Genomic DNA, 17674 nt, shown 5'->3' on the forward strand with positions numbered 1-17674 from the left:
ATATTTCTGTCTTCCAGAAAATCACATACTCATTAGCTGCTGCTCTGTGTGTGGTAGTTTTAATTGCAGGTGTTGACTTCATTTTTTCGCGTGCACGTGTTTAGTTTGTACGCCTCGTGAACCGCCAAATAAGCGTGCATAGAGCGTGGCTAGCATTTACGGAGTACTTTATGGAGCCTCCTCTTGTATTTAAGTGCCATAAGCAGCTAATGACTTCCTTATTTTTACTGCTTGAAAACCTTTCCCGGTCTCCTTTTGACTTCCAGTCTGAAGGAAGGAGAGTTGAAAAACATCCGATAGTTTGAGTCGGTGAAGCGGTTGCCATGGGTAACGTTTTATGGGCTGATCTATTGTGGCAGCTCTTATTCAGACCGCATCCTGAGTATTTTGTGTATTTGTAAATGTTTTTTTTAATCAAACATTTTGACAAAAAGGAAAGAAAAGGGGGTGCTCAAGGATTTAGTGTTTGCCATCTGACATACTTTTCCGACAAATTCTTCCTCGACACATTCCAACAATACGCTACTTTAACAACCGTGCTCTGTTGTGAAAGCACTCCAGTATATAAATAAAGCTGAATTAAATTGAGATGCATCACCTGTTTGTGTGCAATGTGTCATTTGTGGCACTTTGTGAGGGAGAGTGAACGGCACCGTCATGGTCAAAGTCGTGAACCAATAAAAATTCAATGCATAATATCCCAAGACCTTTTTCACCATTTCATGCTAACTTAATTTGGTCAATTGCAACACTTGTGAATATTCCACTCGAAGCACACAGTAGTGCTAATGGATTCTATGTTGAACACCGTCTTTCTTTCTTTGCTCTGTGAGATTACTTTTCAATTGATCTACAACAAGCACTGACCACAATTTTCAGTACGAGTTTTTGTTTTTCAGTGATTGTGGAGACAAAAGCCTTGTGTCACTCCTCTGAATGAGCAGCCGCAGTGTTGCATAGCCCTCCTTCTATCTCGCTCGTTCGTCTCTCTTGTTTTGCTGCCCAGTCTCCCTGGGACCTGTGCCAGCAGGGGCCCCCCTCCCTCCTCTGCTGCATCACCATACAATGAGAGGTAAGGATAGAAAACTTGGCCATCTCATTTGAACACCTGCATTTGTGTTGTCACTTCACCTCCAGATATCACCCTTGTGAGAAATCTATGGCCTTTGTCACATACTATAATTCTGCTGAGTTTTCTTGTAAACTTGGAGGTATCGTTGTAGAGTAATCGAGGAGGTTGGAAATATTGTAACGATTCACATTTTTACTTCTTTCCAACAACTTTGTCCACATTGAGCCAAACTCAAACAGGGACTGATGAACAAGGCGTGTGTGCTGAATTGGAAGTTTTCCGCTTGCTAGTGTGTAGGCTATTATTAGATTTAGCCTGAGAATTCAGACTAAGGTCAGCGATCAGATTCCTGCTCCCAAATGGTGGAAGGGAACCATTGGGAACAGTAGCTCAGAGAAATGATCTCAATTCATGAAAGCCAACCAGTCCTTCCCATATCTCACTGTGATGTGTGACTACCTGTCAAGAATTTATTTTATAAAGGGATACTACCGAAAAATGGGCACTGATAATTTTCAGTGGGGGGGGGGGGGGGGGGGGGGGGGCTGAAAATGTCAATCAGAGTGGCAACATCAGATGGCTGCCCTCTGGCTTCAGCCATCAAGGGCCTATTGTGAGTCCACTCATTTACCATATTTTCCGCACAATAAAGCGCACCTTCAATGAATGGCCCATTTTAAAACTATTTTCATATATAAGGCGCACCGCATTATAAGGCACATAGAATAAAAGATGTAATAGTGGCTGCTGTAACAAAGCGCTTTACAGAAGATTTGGTGGTTCAACATTATATTGAGATAAAACACTTTTGTGTGTGTGCGTGCGTGCGTGCGAGCGTGCGTGCGTGCCTTTTAATGTTTTTTATCTCTGTTTATTTTGCAATTTTTTTTTTTGTTGCCTTTTACTTTGACACATTTGATTGCAAATTTAAACCATTCAATTGTCTCCATCTATCCAAATACAACGATTGGCAAACATCACCAGTCTCTTAATCCAGCAAGACAGTTGTGGATTGACTCGCATGGAGTCTGTAATACTGTATTGTGACTGGCTTTACACCAGATGCATGGAAAGCGCCCATCTAGAGCTGAATTTAAAGCCACACAAACGATCGCACCTCAAGCGAAGCAATCAGTCCTCGGTCACACGTGGCCTGCGTGAACCCAATAAAGCCTCTGTCAGATTAGTGTACCATCTGTTGCGCTACGGATAATTCATGCAGCATCGGGGTCAAAATGAGAGTGGTATGTCACGCCTTAAAGTATTTTCTGGGTATGTCTAGATGATAATGATTTGCTCTTGCAGCCTCTCTGTGTGACATCAATATGCTCCTTTTAGTTTATCGTGTATGCGCAGCACTTGCAAAATCAGTTGGGTGTTCTTTCTGAACGAGCCACGGTGCGGCTGTCTGCCAACGAACATTTTTGTAAAACTCCTTTGAGTTATGTACTCTTGTCTTATTTTGTGACCATTTTGTGAGCCATATTTAACTTTCTAACTGGAGGGTTGTATTCAAGTATGGAATGTGAGCTTTATGGCCGTTCGTCATAGTCAAGCCAATCATTTTTGTCCTTTTGGGGTCATGCTGTGGAGGGTAGTGCATGTGGAACGCCAAAAGGGAAAATCATTCTCCCACTATTCTCTCATTCAATTGTGATTCTCAACCCTCCCTAATTTGCCCTTGACATCACCAGCCACGGTGCCATCGTCCCTGGCAAACCATTGACTTGAAACAGTTGTCTTACCAATAGGAGGCTCCCTTGTCCCAGTTCAGTTGAAGTATTATTTCTCTGTATTGGCTTTGTTTCTTCTCTCAGTTCAGTTTAACTCACTTTAAACTCCGCTCCTGATGCTAAATCTGGCCTTTGCTGCTCAATAGAAGTGAAAAAGCAATGAATTGAATCAATGTTTCCCAACCTCGATTGAGTTAAGGCAGCGGTGGCAGCGGAGTTAAGGCAGCGGTCCCCAACCTCCCATTGAATTAAATGAATGTGAGAATAATTTGGCTGCTTAACGGTTTTTCCACTCAACTTGGCACCTTGTGCAAGGGCAGAAAGCTCATTGCAGACACTGATGTAATTTCTCACATTGAATCTGCTGGAGGCACAATGCACACACTGTTTCAGCAGATCTGAGACTCAAGATTGATTTCTTTTGATTTATTTTGACTTCAGTCACGTTGTGATAAATTGACTGTCGGTGCTGGACAGCACCCGGGCACTTGTGTTTTTTTGCGCCTGTAAATGGCAGCGTTTTTCACATCGCCATTTTGTTCGGCGGAGATGTCGGCGCTGTTGGACAATCTGCGTTGGTGCGGCTGGATGGATGGCTTGTGGAGCCGAGGATGAGGAGAGAGGAGTGTCGGCGCGAAGTGCGAATGCGTATTTGGAACTGAGAGTCGCCGCTTGGAATTGAAACGGATTTACATGGGACAGAAGTCAACCAATCTCTCTTTTTCGTCAATGGACGCTACAGCTTCTTGTTTACTTTCAAACTTGGCGTGTAGCCAACGTGTGCACATTTTGAGCATGACGTCTCCGATTCGCTGGTGAAAGGACACTTTGATTCTCTCCTCTTTCATCTAGAACTGCTTCAAACAACAAAGCGTTTGAGGGAAAAGTGGCTGAAATTGCAAGACCGTCCGTGTTTTTATGTTGTGTGTTGTTTATTATTTTACTTTATATTAACTGTTTTGTAACGCACCTTGTTACAGCTGCAGCTGTTGTGAAAGCGCAATATAAATCAGGATGTATTGTATTGAATAAGACATCATGTCGTTTTAACACCGGATTTGGATTAACTGTTCCCTGCAAATGCTGAAAGGAGCTCAGTCACCAGCACACTGACTTCCTTTCTCCTGAGCCGAGTGAAGTTAACCGCCCGGCAAACGGGCTCCATCTTTATCTATTCTCTCTCAACTCCCGTTACATACCCGCAGAAGTCATCCAAAGCAGAGGTGGACATGTATGTTGCGGTTCATCTCCCCATAGCTGACTTCATGTTGTTCTTCCTTGGACCACAAACTGATTGAGCTTTTTCCAATCAACTGCGCTTTCTGCTGGTTGCGGCCAACTACTTCTCTTAATTTTGCCTCGCTTGAACTATTCCGTATTTGTTTTCAATATGAATGAAAGATAATGACAAACTCATGTGTATGTGACTCCGGTCGTTTGGTTGGAATTTGCTCGCAACACACACTGTGTCATGTGACATTCTGTGCATGCTTGTGCTAATGATGCAGCGCAGTGGAAAGCAGTCAGAATAGCATAACATGAACGATTACAGCTCATTACTTATAAATTCAGACGGTTGGCCTCGCTGTTCTCTCTGGCTAATGTTGCTAAATGAGCCTTAGACAGATTGTGTGCTGGCAGGTGATCACACTCAGCAGGAAGAGAGCACATGGGTGTCAGTGGGCACAAAGACCGGGTCAGTCACAAGTGATAACAACCAACAGATAGATTGACATGAACTGCCCGCACTCAAGTCAAATAGGAGCGTCATTGCTTGTTTTTGTTGTTGTTGTTGTTTTTTTTTGGCTTGATTAATCTCACTAAGCCTTTTCTTGTAGCCATCAAGTGGAAGCCCCCCCCCCCTCCATACAAAATATGAGTCATTGTTGCACCATTCCACCGCATGGGGAGCGGGGTCCCGATATCAGTGTGATCAAGTGCTTGAATACCTTTCCAGCCGGAATGCCTCCATGTCGGATAAAGGATCTTGATAGAATAGAACAGGAAGTGTAGGAAGTCGAAGTATGGGAGAGTCTCGTCTCCTGGCTCGTTGCTATTGTAAAACAATATTTGTGTTCCGACAAAAAGGTGGTGGAAGTCTACTCGAGGGCACATTCGCATCCGCTGCATTCTACTTGGCAGCAAGGCATATCTCGTCCAAAGAAACTATTCACTCTGACTCTGCACGCAGAATGTGTTACCTCCATAGTTTATCCATCCATCCATCCATCCATCCATTTTCTGATCCGCTTTATCCTCACAAGGGTCACGGGGCTTGCTGTAGCTTATCCCAGCCGTCTTCGGGCTGCAGGCGGGGGACACCCTGAACCGGTTGCCAGCCAATCGCACGGCACACAGAGATGAATAACCTTCCGCATTCACACTCACACCGATGGACAAATTTGAGTGTCCAATCAGCCTGTCATGCATGTTTTTGGAATGTGGGAGGAAACCGGAGTACCCGGAGAAAACCCACGCAGGCACAGGGAGAACATGCAAACTCCACACAGAAAGGCCGGAACCGGGATCAAACTGTGAGGTTGACGCGCTAACCACTGGTCCGCCGGGCTGCCTGCATAGTTTCGTAGTTTCCATAATATATGCTCAAATGCTGACACACTCACGTCTGTCCAAATAACACCAGGAACAAAATGAAAAAGAGCAAGTGTGTCGTGACTTTTGCAGCACCATGTATATCGATTCAAACCTTTGACATTTTAAATCTCCCTGACGGCACGCCGTCATATAAGCGGTGATTGCCTTTTGGACAAATCCTTCACTTGTGAGCAGCAGGGGGCACTGTCCTTCCTTCCCTGCACTCGTTGCTTAGGGAAGAGTGGCAAGGCCGCAAACTCGAGCATCGGAGAGGTGCATTTTGGAACATTGGCACTCGCAGCTTGAGGGTTTTGCTGTGGTTCAGTGGAACTCCCTGTCTGTCTTGGAGCCTGGCCACATCATCTTACAATGTAAGCAAGTTGCAATATGATCCCCAGAGCCGCAGACACAGAATGTCACTTTCTTTCCATCTCCGACCTAAGTGGGTGTGTGTTGGTTCCTGTGTGTGCGTACGTGCATGTGCGTATGTGTGGGCACTGTCAGCCCTTTTTGGCAGTCTACAGTAATCAGCGTCGTGATGGCCAGAGGAGGATTAAAGTAGGCAGGAAGTAAAATCTCCTCTGTGTTAATTCACTCTGCCCTCTGTCGTCACTGTCACTTCTTGACATTAACATGTGCACACCTTCTGTTAGCTATTAGCGCAGCACACTTGGTGGGGAGCTATTAACTCGTTCAGTACCAGCCAATTCTAAACCAAGTCTGAAAAGACGTTTAAAAACGTCTTTGGGAGTGAATGAGTTAAGATTGAGATCACGTTGCCTTTGGTCTTTCCTCCCATGGGGTGAAAATGAATTCTGCTGCCGTGCGTGCCCCTTTGCTCTTAAACAAACAACACCATTAGAGCTTTCGCCACCACTTCCGCTGAAGTTGTGCCGAAAGGACTGTCGGCCATGTATTGTGTTCTCTCCAATCCATGCTGTCAGTCGGTTATTCTGGTCTTGCATCAAGAGTACCTTCTCATCCCACCAAGATTCGTTGGACTAGTTTGAACAACTTCTGCACAAAAATCTGAAACAATTGTGTTTTTGTTCAGCAATTCATCATCGATTTCTGTTCCCGTTGCTCCTGGGATGATCACTTTTTTTGTCTTCAAGCTGTGTCCATCTAATTCGTGATCATATCCCTCCCAGATCAAGAGTATTGATTATTGTTGTGGGCTTGTAAATGGGTCAGTCGAATGTGTTCCCTCCAGAGCTGAAAACTGCTTTCCTCACAGACGTTCAATAACATGTCATATTGTTTCGAAATGAGTTTTGGTCGCATTTCCCATGTCACAGAAGGGAGCATTAGATGCGGGCTACCCCCTTGAGAGCTGCCATAAATCGTCGTCAATCAGCGCGGCTGCGGCAAAAGCCCACAGCCACCATCCAACAGTAACAAGGCACCGCAGTCAACCTCGCAACTGGTTTATTTTTGCGTTGGGCTTCTTGTCCCGCCATTGTTTCTCAGGGCCCATGTGGGATTCCCATCATAACATTCCTATACGTTCCACGTCTTTTCTCTCTATTGGGACTACAGGAACTGATGGAGTTGGTCCTCAGATTGCAGCCAAAACAGTTTCTGTTCAACTCTGAATGCTTGCTACACAATTTTGGTGCGTGACTGTGAGATTTCTGTCATTACCTCTGAAAGTGCTTCGGTGGAGAGGGACTAGTCCGATCGAGCATAGCATCAAAGTGGAGAGTGAGAAAGTTCATGCCTGCATATGGGCTCATGATTAGCAGCGCCGCTGATTTTCAAAGGCACGTTTCCAAGGACGCAACTAACTCTTGCTTGAAACATTGGCACCAGCATCTTGCTGAGCCTGAATCTGCTGCGGATTAAAGTCGGTGTTTGTCTCAGTCGCTGTACACAAAAGCCTGCCATTGGCTTTGCACTTCATTTGATTAAAGTCATGCATTTCTTGGTCTACCTGCGTACAACCATCAGATGACGAGACCTATCATTTTCCACCCCAACATTTTCAGGTTAGCTAATATTATTATAATATTATATATATAAATATTAGCTAATTAAGCGGTGCTTGAATGACATTTATTTCAGTTCGGGAAAACCGAATTGGTCCATGTCTCCGATGAGACTGGCCGCAGTGGGAGCCTGGGGCTGCCGTTCTAATTATAACCTTTGGAATTGTCAGGAACTGTTTTTTTTTGTTTGTTTGTTTTTTAGTCCAATTGTAATAACTGCTGTCAATATGGTGTTGCACATCATGAAGGACAACGGTGCCATGTGAACGACATGAGGTTGAAGTGAGATTTTTGTTGCGAGGTTCCAGTGGGTCAGGTTTTACTTGCTTGCTTTGTTGAGTCTGTTGAATGACTAATCTGTTCCCTTCGGTGGGCTTAAAATCATCTTGATACACATTATACAGTACAGTACCAATACAGATAACCTGTGTTGAGCTGGGCTAAAGGAAAGACGACGGCAAACCTAATCATAGTTTGACCTTGTGGCATGAAGGTGATGTCGTCACAAAAACGTATTTGGTCCTTGACCCACTCCACTCTACGTTCAGTCATGCTTTTCTTGTTCCCTTTCAGCCATGACTGAGTTTTCCCCACGAAGCATGCATTCGATCACATCAAAGCGCAGCAAGTCAGTTTGGTTCTGTGAGAGGGGAAAGGCTTGGGCTATTATTTAGTTTCGAATGTAGTTCCACAATTCCCTTAGTATCAACTCGGAAGAAAATATAACGGCAAGTGTTTTGACTCACTTAACATTCTCAGGACCTTCAATGACTTGACTTTGGCGGTGCCTTAAAGGATTCTGTACCCTTGACGTCTTCATCTTGAGAGCATAACTTTACCTTTTTTTTGGTCCTGGAAAAGGTTCAAACCATTATTTCAGTGTCCAAAAGAGCAAGATCTTCTCTCTATCAATCTAATGGGCTTCGTAGTGCATGTTCCCTCTGCCCCAGTGCCTTTAACTCATCAATGTGTGCGATCGGTATCCTGCGGGTGCTGAGAGGGTCGATGCCGATGTAGGACGCAGCATCCGGCGGTGGCGATGTATAAAAACCGAGACTCATGCCTCCCTTTCCTGTTTGCTGCCAGAGAGGCCTTGAGGAGAAGATTGTGGAGAGAAGTAGAACGGGGCTTGGAATGCTCTCGTAGACCTTCAATACCCTGCATGAAAAAGCGGCCGCTTCTGCAGAGGGTGAGCAGGATTGCGTGATCTTGTTTGTTGTGACCTTACTTTGATCATTCCATGTGTGGGGCTTTCATGAGTTAGCAGAAAGCTCCTTTAATCGGCTGGTATCTGTGAAACTTCATGGCGTGAAATTGAAATGTGCGCACAGTAACGAATACTGTAACCTTGCTTACTTTTGAGCTTCAAATGGTTTTAGGGGCAAACATGTCCCGTGTCTGCGCTTATGTAGGTCACACAACTGAGCGTGTTGGACATTGATCTCTCAGCTTTGGTCGTAGCACAGCAAAGCGGGTCACTCGTTTTCCAAATCGAGTGCAACTCTCAATTGCTCCGCGCTCCAAAGGTGTGCTTGCCTGCCTCATGACAAAACCATGGAGAGATTTTATGAACTGACATGATGGGATGATTGCAACACACGCACTCTCCTCCATCAACACATCATTTTGCAGTGAATGACATTCTGGATTTATTTTATTTAATACCCACCCCCACCCCACCGTCCTTATTGTTCTTATCGGTTTTGACGTTTCACGTTATTCTGTTCACTGAGCATCTGGTTTTCCCACCATGTGGTCTTGACCCCCCTTCTCTTCCGTATCAAACCATTCCACATCCATACTTGCTTGCGGTTGGAGATTGCCGAATTCACTGTCGCCCCACTTGCAATGGAGGACAGTGACCATGAAATTCCATCTTCATCAGACGAGCGGGACTCCTGTCCCGTCTCCCCAAAGCCAAGCGGCAACCATGATGGCGACCAGGTACGGCTCACTTGGTGATTCGTCAAGTCACAGCGCCAATGTACCGTACGGGTTGACTGATTGGCCACAAGGTCCGTAGCACCGATACCAAACTCCTTTTTTCATGAATGAGCAAGGACGGTTGTAAAAAGGAAACGGGACGGTGAAGCGTTCGTACTTTTGGAGCTCTTTGAAAAGCTCGTCGCCAAAAGTAACACTTGGCCATCTACCACCTCCTTCTCCCTCTGCGTGTCTCCTGTTCCTCCTCATTCAACCCTGACACGTCCGTAGCATTCCAGCCACTCCGAAGACTCCGAGCTGGAGAACATTATGCAAGAGCCCTGCCGTCATGTCGAACATGAGCATGACCACAGTCCGCAGCAGCGCCATCTTGGCCAAGAGGCTCACGATGCAGACAGGGCAGCCGAGGGCCAAGACCTTCCTCACAGCCCGTCCTCTTTGCGCCCCCCTGTGGCGGGTAGGGCCCAGTCGGATTGGGGTTCTGAGCCCGCTTTACCTCCTCTGAGTGCGGACTTTGACTTGCCCTTCCCCGTCAGTCCCTCCAGGCCCAAAAGTCCATGGGCCCGTTTTGATCCGTACAGCAATAACGAGGTAACATACAGTGGGGGGCACCGAGGAGAAGATTTCTGTCTCTATGTGTGTGTGTGTGCGTGAGTTTTAGAAGTCGGTTGTTGTTCTGGAGCAGGAAGTGAGTGTTGCTTTGTTGCCGCTCGTGCCACTGCGTTTGTGTTGACTGATTCACATAGCGCACATTTGTCACAAGAGGTCCACATTATCTCCTTCGACAACCCCCCCTTGAGTGTCATTGTTTCCATTTTCTTTCTCGATGATTTTCAGGATCAGGACAAGGAATACGTGGGTTTTGCAACACTTCCCAACCAGGTGCACCGCAAGTCAGTCAAGAAAGGATTTGACTTCACCCTAATGGTGGCGGGTAAGGCCTCGTCTCAACGAATCCGCATCAACACTTGACCCAAAAAGCCAAGACCCAAATCGTAATATTTGACCTCGCTCGTCTTCTCTTTGATGGACGTGTGCTTCTAGGCGAGTCTGGCCTTGGAAAATCCACCCTGGTCAACAGTCTCTTCCTCACAGATCTTTACAAAGACAGAAGGCTGCTGAATGCCGAAGGTGACCGCAGCACTGCCTCAATTCTTCTTCTTCCGGTGTTGGATTTCTTCACGTTTGGTGTCCTCACCACATTCACCTCAATGTTGAGGTGTTAAAAATACTTAAAGTGCACCGTTTTATCACCACTACTTTCTAAATGCAGCGTTTCCCCAGCACAGTAGCAGCTTGATTCAAATAATTAGGCTGCATTGACCACCTTCGGTTGGAATGAAACCTTTCGCAAACAGAGACATTTTGTACCGTTTTATTTTTTGTTCAATTTCTTGCCGTGTGTCCTCAAATGTCATGATAGTGCAGTCACAGTCAAGCCGCTTGACTAATGAGTTGACCGTCAAGTCACTTATATGGTGTCAACTTGGAATGGGCTTGGAGGAATGGAACGTCGTTGACCTTGTTTTGCGAGGAGCGACTCGCGCCGTGCCAAACCAAGTTCATTGGCGTTGGGTGGGAAACCCACTTGTGAATTGGAATGTGTGGGGAAAATCTCGAGGGAGTCGTTGGGGTTTGTTAACGGCGCATTTCGAGCTATTGTTTGTGTCGCACCTTTAGAACGAATCATTCAAACAGTCGAAATCACCAAGCACACTGTTGACATTGAGGAAAAAGGAGTCAAGCTGAAGCTGACCATTGTGGACACCCCGGGCTTTGGCGATGCGGTTAACAACACAGAATGGTACCGTATACACACGCGGTCCGTTTCTGCCGTCGGTTCCTCGCGTCCTCACAAAGCGCTTGTCTCTTCTGTAGCTGGAAGCCAGTGGCCGACTACATCGACCAGCAGTTCGAGCAATACTTCAGGGATGAAAGCGGCCTCAACCGCAAAAACATCCAGGACAACCGCGTGCACTGCTGCCTCTACTTCATCTCCCCCTTCGGCCACGGGTACGATAACGCTGCCGCGTCCTTCGAGGGATGACGTGCCTTTTATCTGGGCCCCGAGAAAGGATCATAGTTGACCCACTTGCAACAGTCTGTGTTTACAGCCTCTCTGTGGCTGGCAGTCGTGACAAATGAAGCCTTAGCGTCGGCATTCGCTGCACTTTCGCTTTCGTTTGCCCTTAAATAACGAATCGAACAAGCGGTTCGTAGCCCATCTTCAGGACCGCCTGCTGTTCTTACACTCTAATCACGACATAATGTTTACGGAGTACATTTTAAGACCACCACAAGGCAGAAAGTCATGCTTCAGGGGGGCCCTTCGAAGTCACGGCGGTTGGTGAAATTGCTCCCCCTGCTGACATCTGGTGGTCATTGCACAAGCCCAACAGTGACTCATTCTCCTTCCTCATCCATTCGCACACTGACAAGTCTACATTCAGACTCATGTGGTGTTTTGCAGCCTTCGGCCACTGGACGTGGAATTTATGAAAGCCCTGCACGAGAAGGTTAATATTGTTCCAGTGTTGGCCAAAGCAGACACGCTCACCCCGAGTGAGATCAAGAAGAAGAAATTAAAGGTCGGGCTACTTCCTGTCTGGTGCCTGTTGATCTGCGAGTTGCATAGATGATATTGGGGGGGGGGGGTTCTAACTCGTGGCCAAAATACTGATGTTGTCTTAACTTTGTGTAGATCAGAGAAGAGATCGAGCTATGTGCTATTAAGGTATACCAATTCCCCGACTGCGACTCTGACGAAGATGACGACTTCAAGCAGCAGGATTACGAGCTGAAGGTGAGACTGAAGCCTTTTGTGCAGCCACAAGGTTTTTTGTTTTCGTTTTTGGGGTTTTTTTGCGCCAAGAGCATTGGGCATTGGATCCACACGATATGGCGCTAGGAGGGTGCTACGTTGGTGATGACTGTATCCCCTTCCCTGGTTGCTCTTCCAAAACCGGAACCACCTAACATTGAAATCTTTGTACTTATTCCCGCAATAAGGAAAGCATTCCATTTGCCGTCATCGGCAGCAACATTGTGGTGGAAGCCAAAGGGAAGAGGGTGCGAGGTCGTCTGTACCCTTGGGGCATCGTCGAAGGTAAGGACCCCCTCACGCAAATGTCCAGACACTAAATGTGACGCACGGGCCTTGAACTTGTCGCCGGTCCTCACACCGGTCCTTCTGCAGTTGAAAACTCGGCGCACTGTGACTTTGTGAAGTTGCGCAACATGCTGGTTCGAACGCACATGCAGGACCTGAAGGAAGTGACCCGAGAGACCCACTATGAAAACTACAGAGCCCACTGCATCCAGAGCATGACCCGCATGGTTGTGAAGGAGCGGAACCGCAAGTATGACGCACAGACGTGTTGAACAACAACATCAACCCCCCTCCCCCCTACCCCCCCCCCCCTTTTATTTCCTGACGCTCCGACAATATTAAATGTTTTGATCAAGTACTGTCAAAGCATTGGGAAAGATGATTCGTGCAATCATAGTCTTAATCAGGCTCAGGAATTTGCGAGTTGTGTACAAAATCAATGATGTCAACAACAAATTGAAGCGGTTGTTTCATACAGTGGTGCTTCACGCGCCTGTGTGTGTGTGTGCGCGTGTGTGTGTGTGTGTGTGTGTGTGTGTGTGTGTGTGTGTGTGTGTGTCTCCAGTAAGCTAACCAGGGAGAGCGGCACCGACTTCCCCATCCCCGCAGTGGGCGACATGACCGACAGTCAGACGGAAAAGCTGATCCGGGAAAAAGACGAGGAGGTACGGCCGGGCGACCCCCAAGCGGAGTCGGCCCACCTTCTCGGGCAGCCGCCGGCCGATAACGAGCAGCGGTCACAACAAAAGTTTGAGACGGAGTGCGGAAGCCACACCGGGGCCCGCTCGCATCTGGAGGACGAGGCCCTTTAAGGGTCCTCAGCTCGCACGTTTACCCACAATCCACCGCGGCTCCCGCTTTCGCTTCAAGCTCCGCATTTGAAATAAGATGCTGTTGTCGATGCTTGGTTCTTTCACTTCTCATGATTTTTTTGGGCTTTTTTTTTCTCAATGTCTCTACTCCTATTGGTCACATGATCGCCGTTCATGTTGTCACTCTCCACATTGTTCCAAGTCCTGATCTCGCAGTTTAACTTCTGGCTGCTCATTAGCACTGTACCGTCATTGGTCATTTCCCCATCGGCTGTGTTCTTCCTGTTAGTCGTCATTCTTTTTCTTACTCTCTCTGTTCTTTGGCTCACATTCTCACTGTTGACATTCTTCTTCAGAATTCTTGAGAGCCTGTGCGTCACATCCTCCTTTTCTGAGTTGTTTCTCGCCACGCCATTCAAACTCCTGTTGTGCGCGTTTCCACTCATCACATTGCACTACAACGTTGATTTGCCAAAGATGAATTTGAGTGACACTTTGTTCTTTCACGGGCTCATTCAGTCTTCTTAACATAAGCACTTAAGCCTGATGAAAGTAGAAGCCTTTTCCTTGCTCTTGCTGTCAAGAAACGGGAGACAAGAGTATAACATCACGTTGGGTAAAGGAAGTCCGTCTCTCACAGAGTTCTCCAAATAAGAAGAATTTAAAAAATAATCAGGATGATAATATTTAAATGGCCCACCAAACTGTATACTTGCCTTACAAAAGTCCGCCAGTCCAATGGGAAATGCTATCCGCGAAAATAGAAATTGGCTTAGTAGCATCTCAGACAACTGCTACTGCAGCAACTCATACAAACATTCTCTGCGCTGAGGGAACGACTATGACGAGAACTTATAGCTGAGGAACTTCTCTGCCTTTTCTTCGATTTTTTGCTGCTCGCCATCCAGTAGACCTCACGCCGAAGGCACACGACTTGAAATTGGGTGCTTGCCTGTCAACTACTCCCATTAAAAAGTGCTCTCTTAAGAATCCGTCGCGAAGGGTGTGAACGATGAGCCGCCATCTCGTGGGGGGGGGGGGGGGGGTTGACTGCATACTGAACGCTGTCGTCGATTACGGAACAGCTCGTGGTGCATCGACTTCCTTTTTATCCCACGTGATCCTATTTATTCCTCGAAATAATAAAGAGACTATTGTTTCAATGTTATTGTTTTTTCTTTTATTATTTGGTCATTATTGGTGGATACGATCTATCAAGCAGTATGTCAAAATATTGAGTGCTCACCCGCTCAAGCTGCATTTTGCAACGATAAGTGTGGCGGCGCATGGGGTCACGTGACCTAACAGGCGGCCGCGTTATCGACTGAATGTGGCCTTTCGTGCCCAATCAGAGCGTGTAACGGCTCTTGTGTTGTGATTTGTCCCGTCAGTTGCGGCGCATGCAAGAGATGCTGCAGAGGATTCAGGGCCAAATGCACACCAAGAAGGACGCCTTCTGACACGCCGTGTTGCCCGCTTGGACTTTCGCCTCCCATCCCGTCCCAACGACCTCATCAACCTCATCGGTGCCCATCGTGGCACTCGGCAGGATGAGGTAAGAAAGCGCCACTCTGTAAATGGGATTGGAAAAAACAAATTAGATGCTTGTTCCAAAATGTCAATGAATCCATTTCTCACCTAAACCTGTCAAACGTTTGTTTATTCTTTTGAAGGGCATGTGTTTTTTCATTTTCCTGGTGCCGGTTTTTTGGTTATTTTTACTCTTGGTCAATGTGACCTTATCAAATCTGTCATGTCTTTTTTTTTTTTTTTTAATATAAAACACCCCAAAAAATGTCCTACGGATTGTCTGCAGAAAACTATTTGGCAAAACTGTTCATCATCATGCGTTGTATGAGTTGAATAAATGAAGATTGTTTTTTTGGATTTCAAGTGCCACAGTGTCGTGTTAGTGGCAACACTTGCAGGTGCCGCTCAATCAATTACAGTATTGGAGACATATTTATTTAGTTCAAAAAGTGGTAGTGAAAACTTTGCAGACGGACAATTCCTACCTGATTTCTACATGATAGAAATACATTTGAGTTGTTTTTTTGTTTTTTGTTTTAACTAAACAACTTCCTAAATTTTGTCCTCCCTATTTTGGAATTGAGATGCATCTGAAAATAGGAATGTTACATATCATAAACGCAACACTGCCTGTCATGCTTTTTTTTTTTTTAATTCCCAGGGATAGAAAAGCATGTTTTTGTATCGCCTCAAGAGTTTATAGATCCGTGAAAACCAGTTAAGTCGCGAAAGTAATGAACAGACAAATGTTACTGTAACAACTTGCCAAACTTGACGCCGTTTTGTTTGCCTTTCACAACATATATGAATCATGTTATTTATGGGCATTGAAGAAATGTAAAAAACAGTCTGCTTAATTATAATGACAGGAATGGAGTTTTTGGGTGGGGTTTTTTTTTTTTTTTTTTTTGGTACCACTTGAAGTGATCTCTTGTGTTACGACAAATAGTAATGTTGCCATTTTAGTCCATTATCTTCCTGGACTATTAAAGAGAAACATATTATTGAGTTAACATTTTGAATGTTTTACTAAACATTGTGATTGTGAACCTCATTTGTTATTCATCACAACTTCCTGTTTTTTTTAATCTCTGGCAACCTTTACTTTTGTGTCTTTATATTTTATTTTTTTTAATGCTTCTATGATATTTATGTTATATCTAAATTGCAAATTGAATGGCTGGGAAAAATATGCAAAAAAAAAGAATAAATCCAGTGCTAATAAAAGTATAATTTCATGTGTCCCCACCCCGTGTGCATATTTTCATGTGACTGCTTTTGCTTGTGATACTTGATGTATGAATGGGACATAGTGATGCAATAAGAGGTGCAGAAATATCCAATTTCAAATGTGAACTGTTAATGTGACATGACAGCAAATTTCAATGTAAGATAAAGCTCTCGACATTTGCAAACAAAAAACATTTTATTAAGTCATGTTTGATATAGTTCTTATTCCATATAATTTTCCCAGCCTTTTTCATGATAGTGACATCTAATTCAGCCCAGCTTTGACAGGCTATTTACAAGTACAACTTTCACCATAGGGAAAACACATGTAAAATTATTTATGTCTTGCAGTGCCACCTTCCGATACACTTATAAGAATAATAATAATACATTTCATTTATAAGCGTCTTTCAAGAGACTCAAGGACACTTTACAACCAAAACTAAACTAGGTGTGACGCCGTGGGGCGGAATATTAGCCACCAAAAACTAAACGTGAATAACTTTTAAATAGTTTATACTGAATTTGAATTACGTGAATTGAAGGTCAGTGGCTCGGATTATGGATGGATTTGTATATTTTACTCTGAATCATATTGAATAACTGAATCTGGATTGTACAACCTGAATTTGAAACGATAGACTTTTTTTCTTTGAAACTGTATTTGATCTTCACTGAAAATTAAATTTTATTTATTTTCATATTCAGTCTTACAAATACAAAATGACGTTTTTTTTCAACGTCAGATTTTGTTTTTGAATTGAGGTACTAAATTTTGAATTAACTTTATGGTCAAGTATGAAGTATTTGGTTTGTACTGCAGCAAAAGGAATCAAAATTAATTTCATTGTATTTCAGTGCAGAAAGGGTTCTTTTAGGCAGCACCTCTAACTGTTCAATCACCAACGTTTTCACAAGTGATCTCTTTGAAGTGAACGATGAGCCGTTTTTCGACGAAAAAAACGACCATGTGTAGTAAGGCGTTTTTAGCTGAAAAAACACGACCATGTATAGTAAGGCGTTTTGAGCCGAAAAAAAAGGAACATGTATAGTAAGGTGTTTTTAGCTGAAAGAAAACGACCACGTATAGTAAGGCGCTTTCAGCCGAAAAAAATGACCATGTAAAGTAAGGTGTTGTTAGCCGAAAAAAACAACCATGTATAGTGAGAAGTTTTTTGCTGAAAAAACCGACCATGTATAGTAAGGCGTTTTTCGACAAAAAAAACGACCATGTATAGTAAGGCGTTTTGAGCCAAAAAAAAGGACCACGCATAATAAGGTGTTTTTGGCCGAAAAAAATGACCATGTATAGTAAGCCGTTTTTATACGAAAAAAAGACCATGTATAGTAAGGCGTTTTTCGACGAAAAAAACAACCATGTATAGAAAGGCGTTTTAACTAGAAAAAAACGACCATGTATAGGAAGGCGTTTTAACTAGAAAAAAACGACCATGTATAGTAAGGCGTTTTTAGCCTAAAAAACCACCATGTATAGTAAGGCATTTTTAGCCCAAAAAAACGACCATGTATAGTAGGGCGTTTTTTGCCCAAAAAAACGACCATGTATAGTAAGGCGTTTTTAGCCCAAAAAAACGACCATGTATAGTAAGGCGTTTTTAGCCGAAAAAACCCCGACCATGTATAGTAAGGCGTTTTAACCC

General features: G+C 44.6%; 1 protein-coding gene across 3 annotated transcripts; it reads left to right on the forward strand.

The window, feature by feature from the left end:
• The first annotated feature begins 7098 nt into the window (after window positions 1-7098).
• Window positions 7099-16031, forward strand: LOC147197065 (septin-5-like). Of its 3 annotated transcripts, none has more exons than XM_086124642.1 (13): window positions 7099-7388; window positions 8475-8577; window positions 9207-9332; window positions 9603-9923; window positions 10170-10266; window positions 10377-10463; window positions 11013-11136; window positions 11211-11345; window positions 11803-11920; window positions 12034-12135; window positions 12342-12438; window positions 12529-12691; window positions 13007-14416. In XM_086124642.1, the coding sequence occupies exons 1-13, from the start codon at window positions 7351-7353 to the stop codon at window positions 13251-13253; spliced, it is 1758 nt and encodes a 585-aa protein (XP_085980768.1). In that variant the 5' UTR covers window positions 7099-7350; the 3' UTR covers window positions 13254-14416. The 3 variants fall into 3 exon arrangements, with proteins under 3 accessions (XP_085980768.1, XP_085980767.1, XP_085980770.1); XM_086124644.1 differs by lacking the exon at window positions 7099-7388 and adding an exon at window positions 14645-16031 and having other exon boundaries at window positions 8282-8577; window positions 13007-13106; XM_086124641.1 differs by lacking the exon at window positions 7099-7388 and having other exon boundaries at window positions 8271-8577.
• The last annotated feature ends 1643 nt before the right edge of the window (window positions 16032-17674 follow it).

Source organism: Hippocampus guttulatus, chromosome 12 (genome assembly GCF_054856545.1).
Source record: "Hippocampus guttulatus isolate MCC_2025c chromosome 12, RoL_Hgut_1.0, whole genome shotgun sequence".
NCBI lineage: Eukaryota > Metazoa > Chordata > Actinopteri > Syngnathiformes > Syngnathidae > Hippocampus > Hippocampus guttulatus.

What these genes read in the sequence shown, in the direction of transcription:
- LOC147197065 (XM_086124641.1), top strand. Translation starts at nt 8,428, where the DNA reads ATGTATAAAAACCGAGACTCATGCCTCCCTTTCCTGTTTGCTGCCAGA. An exon ending in AGCAGGATTACGAGCTGAAG is followed by an intron (nt 12,136 to 12,341) that starts GTGAGACTGAAG and finishes TCCCGCAATAAG; the next exon opens with GAAAGCATTCCATTTGCCGT. An exon ending in GTGAAGGAGCGGAACCGCAA is followed by an intron (nt 12,692 to 13,006) that starts GTATGACGCACA and finishes GTGTGTCTCCAG; the next exon opens with TAAGCTAACCAGGGAGAGCG.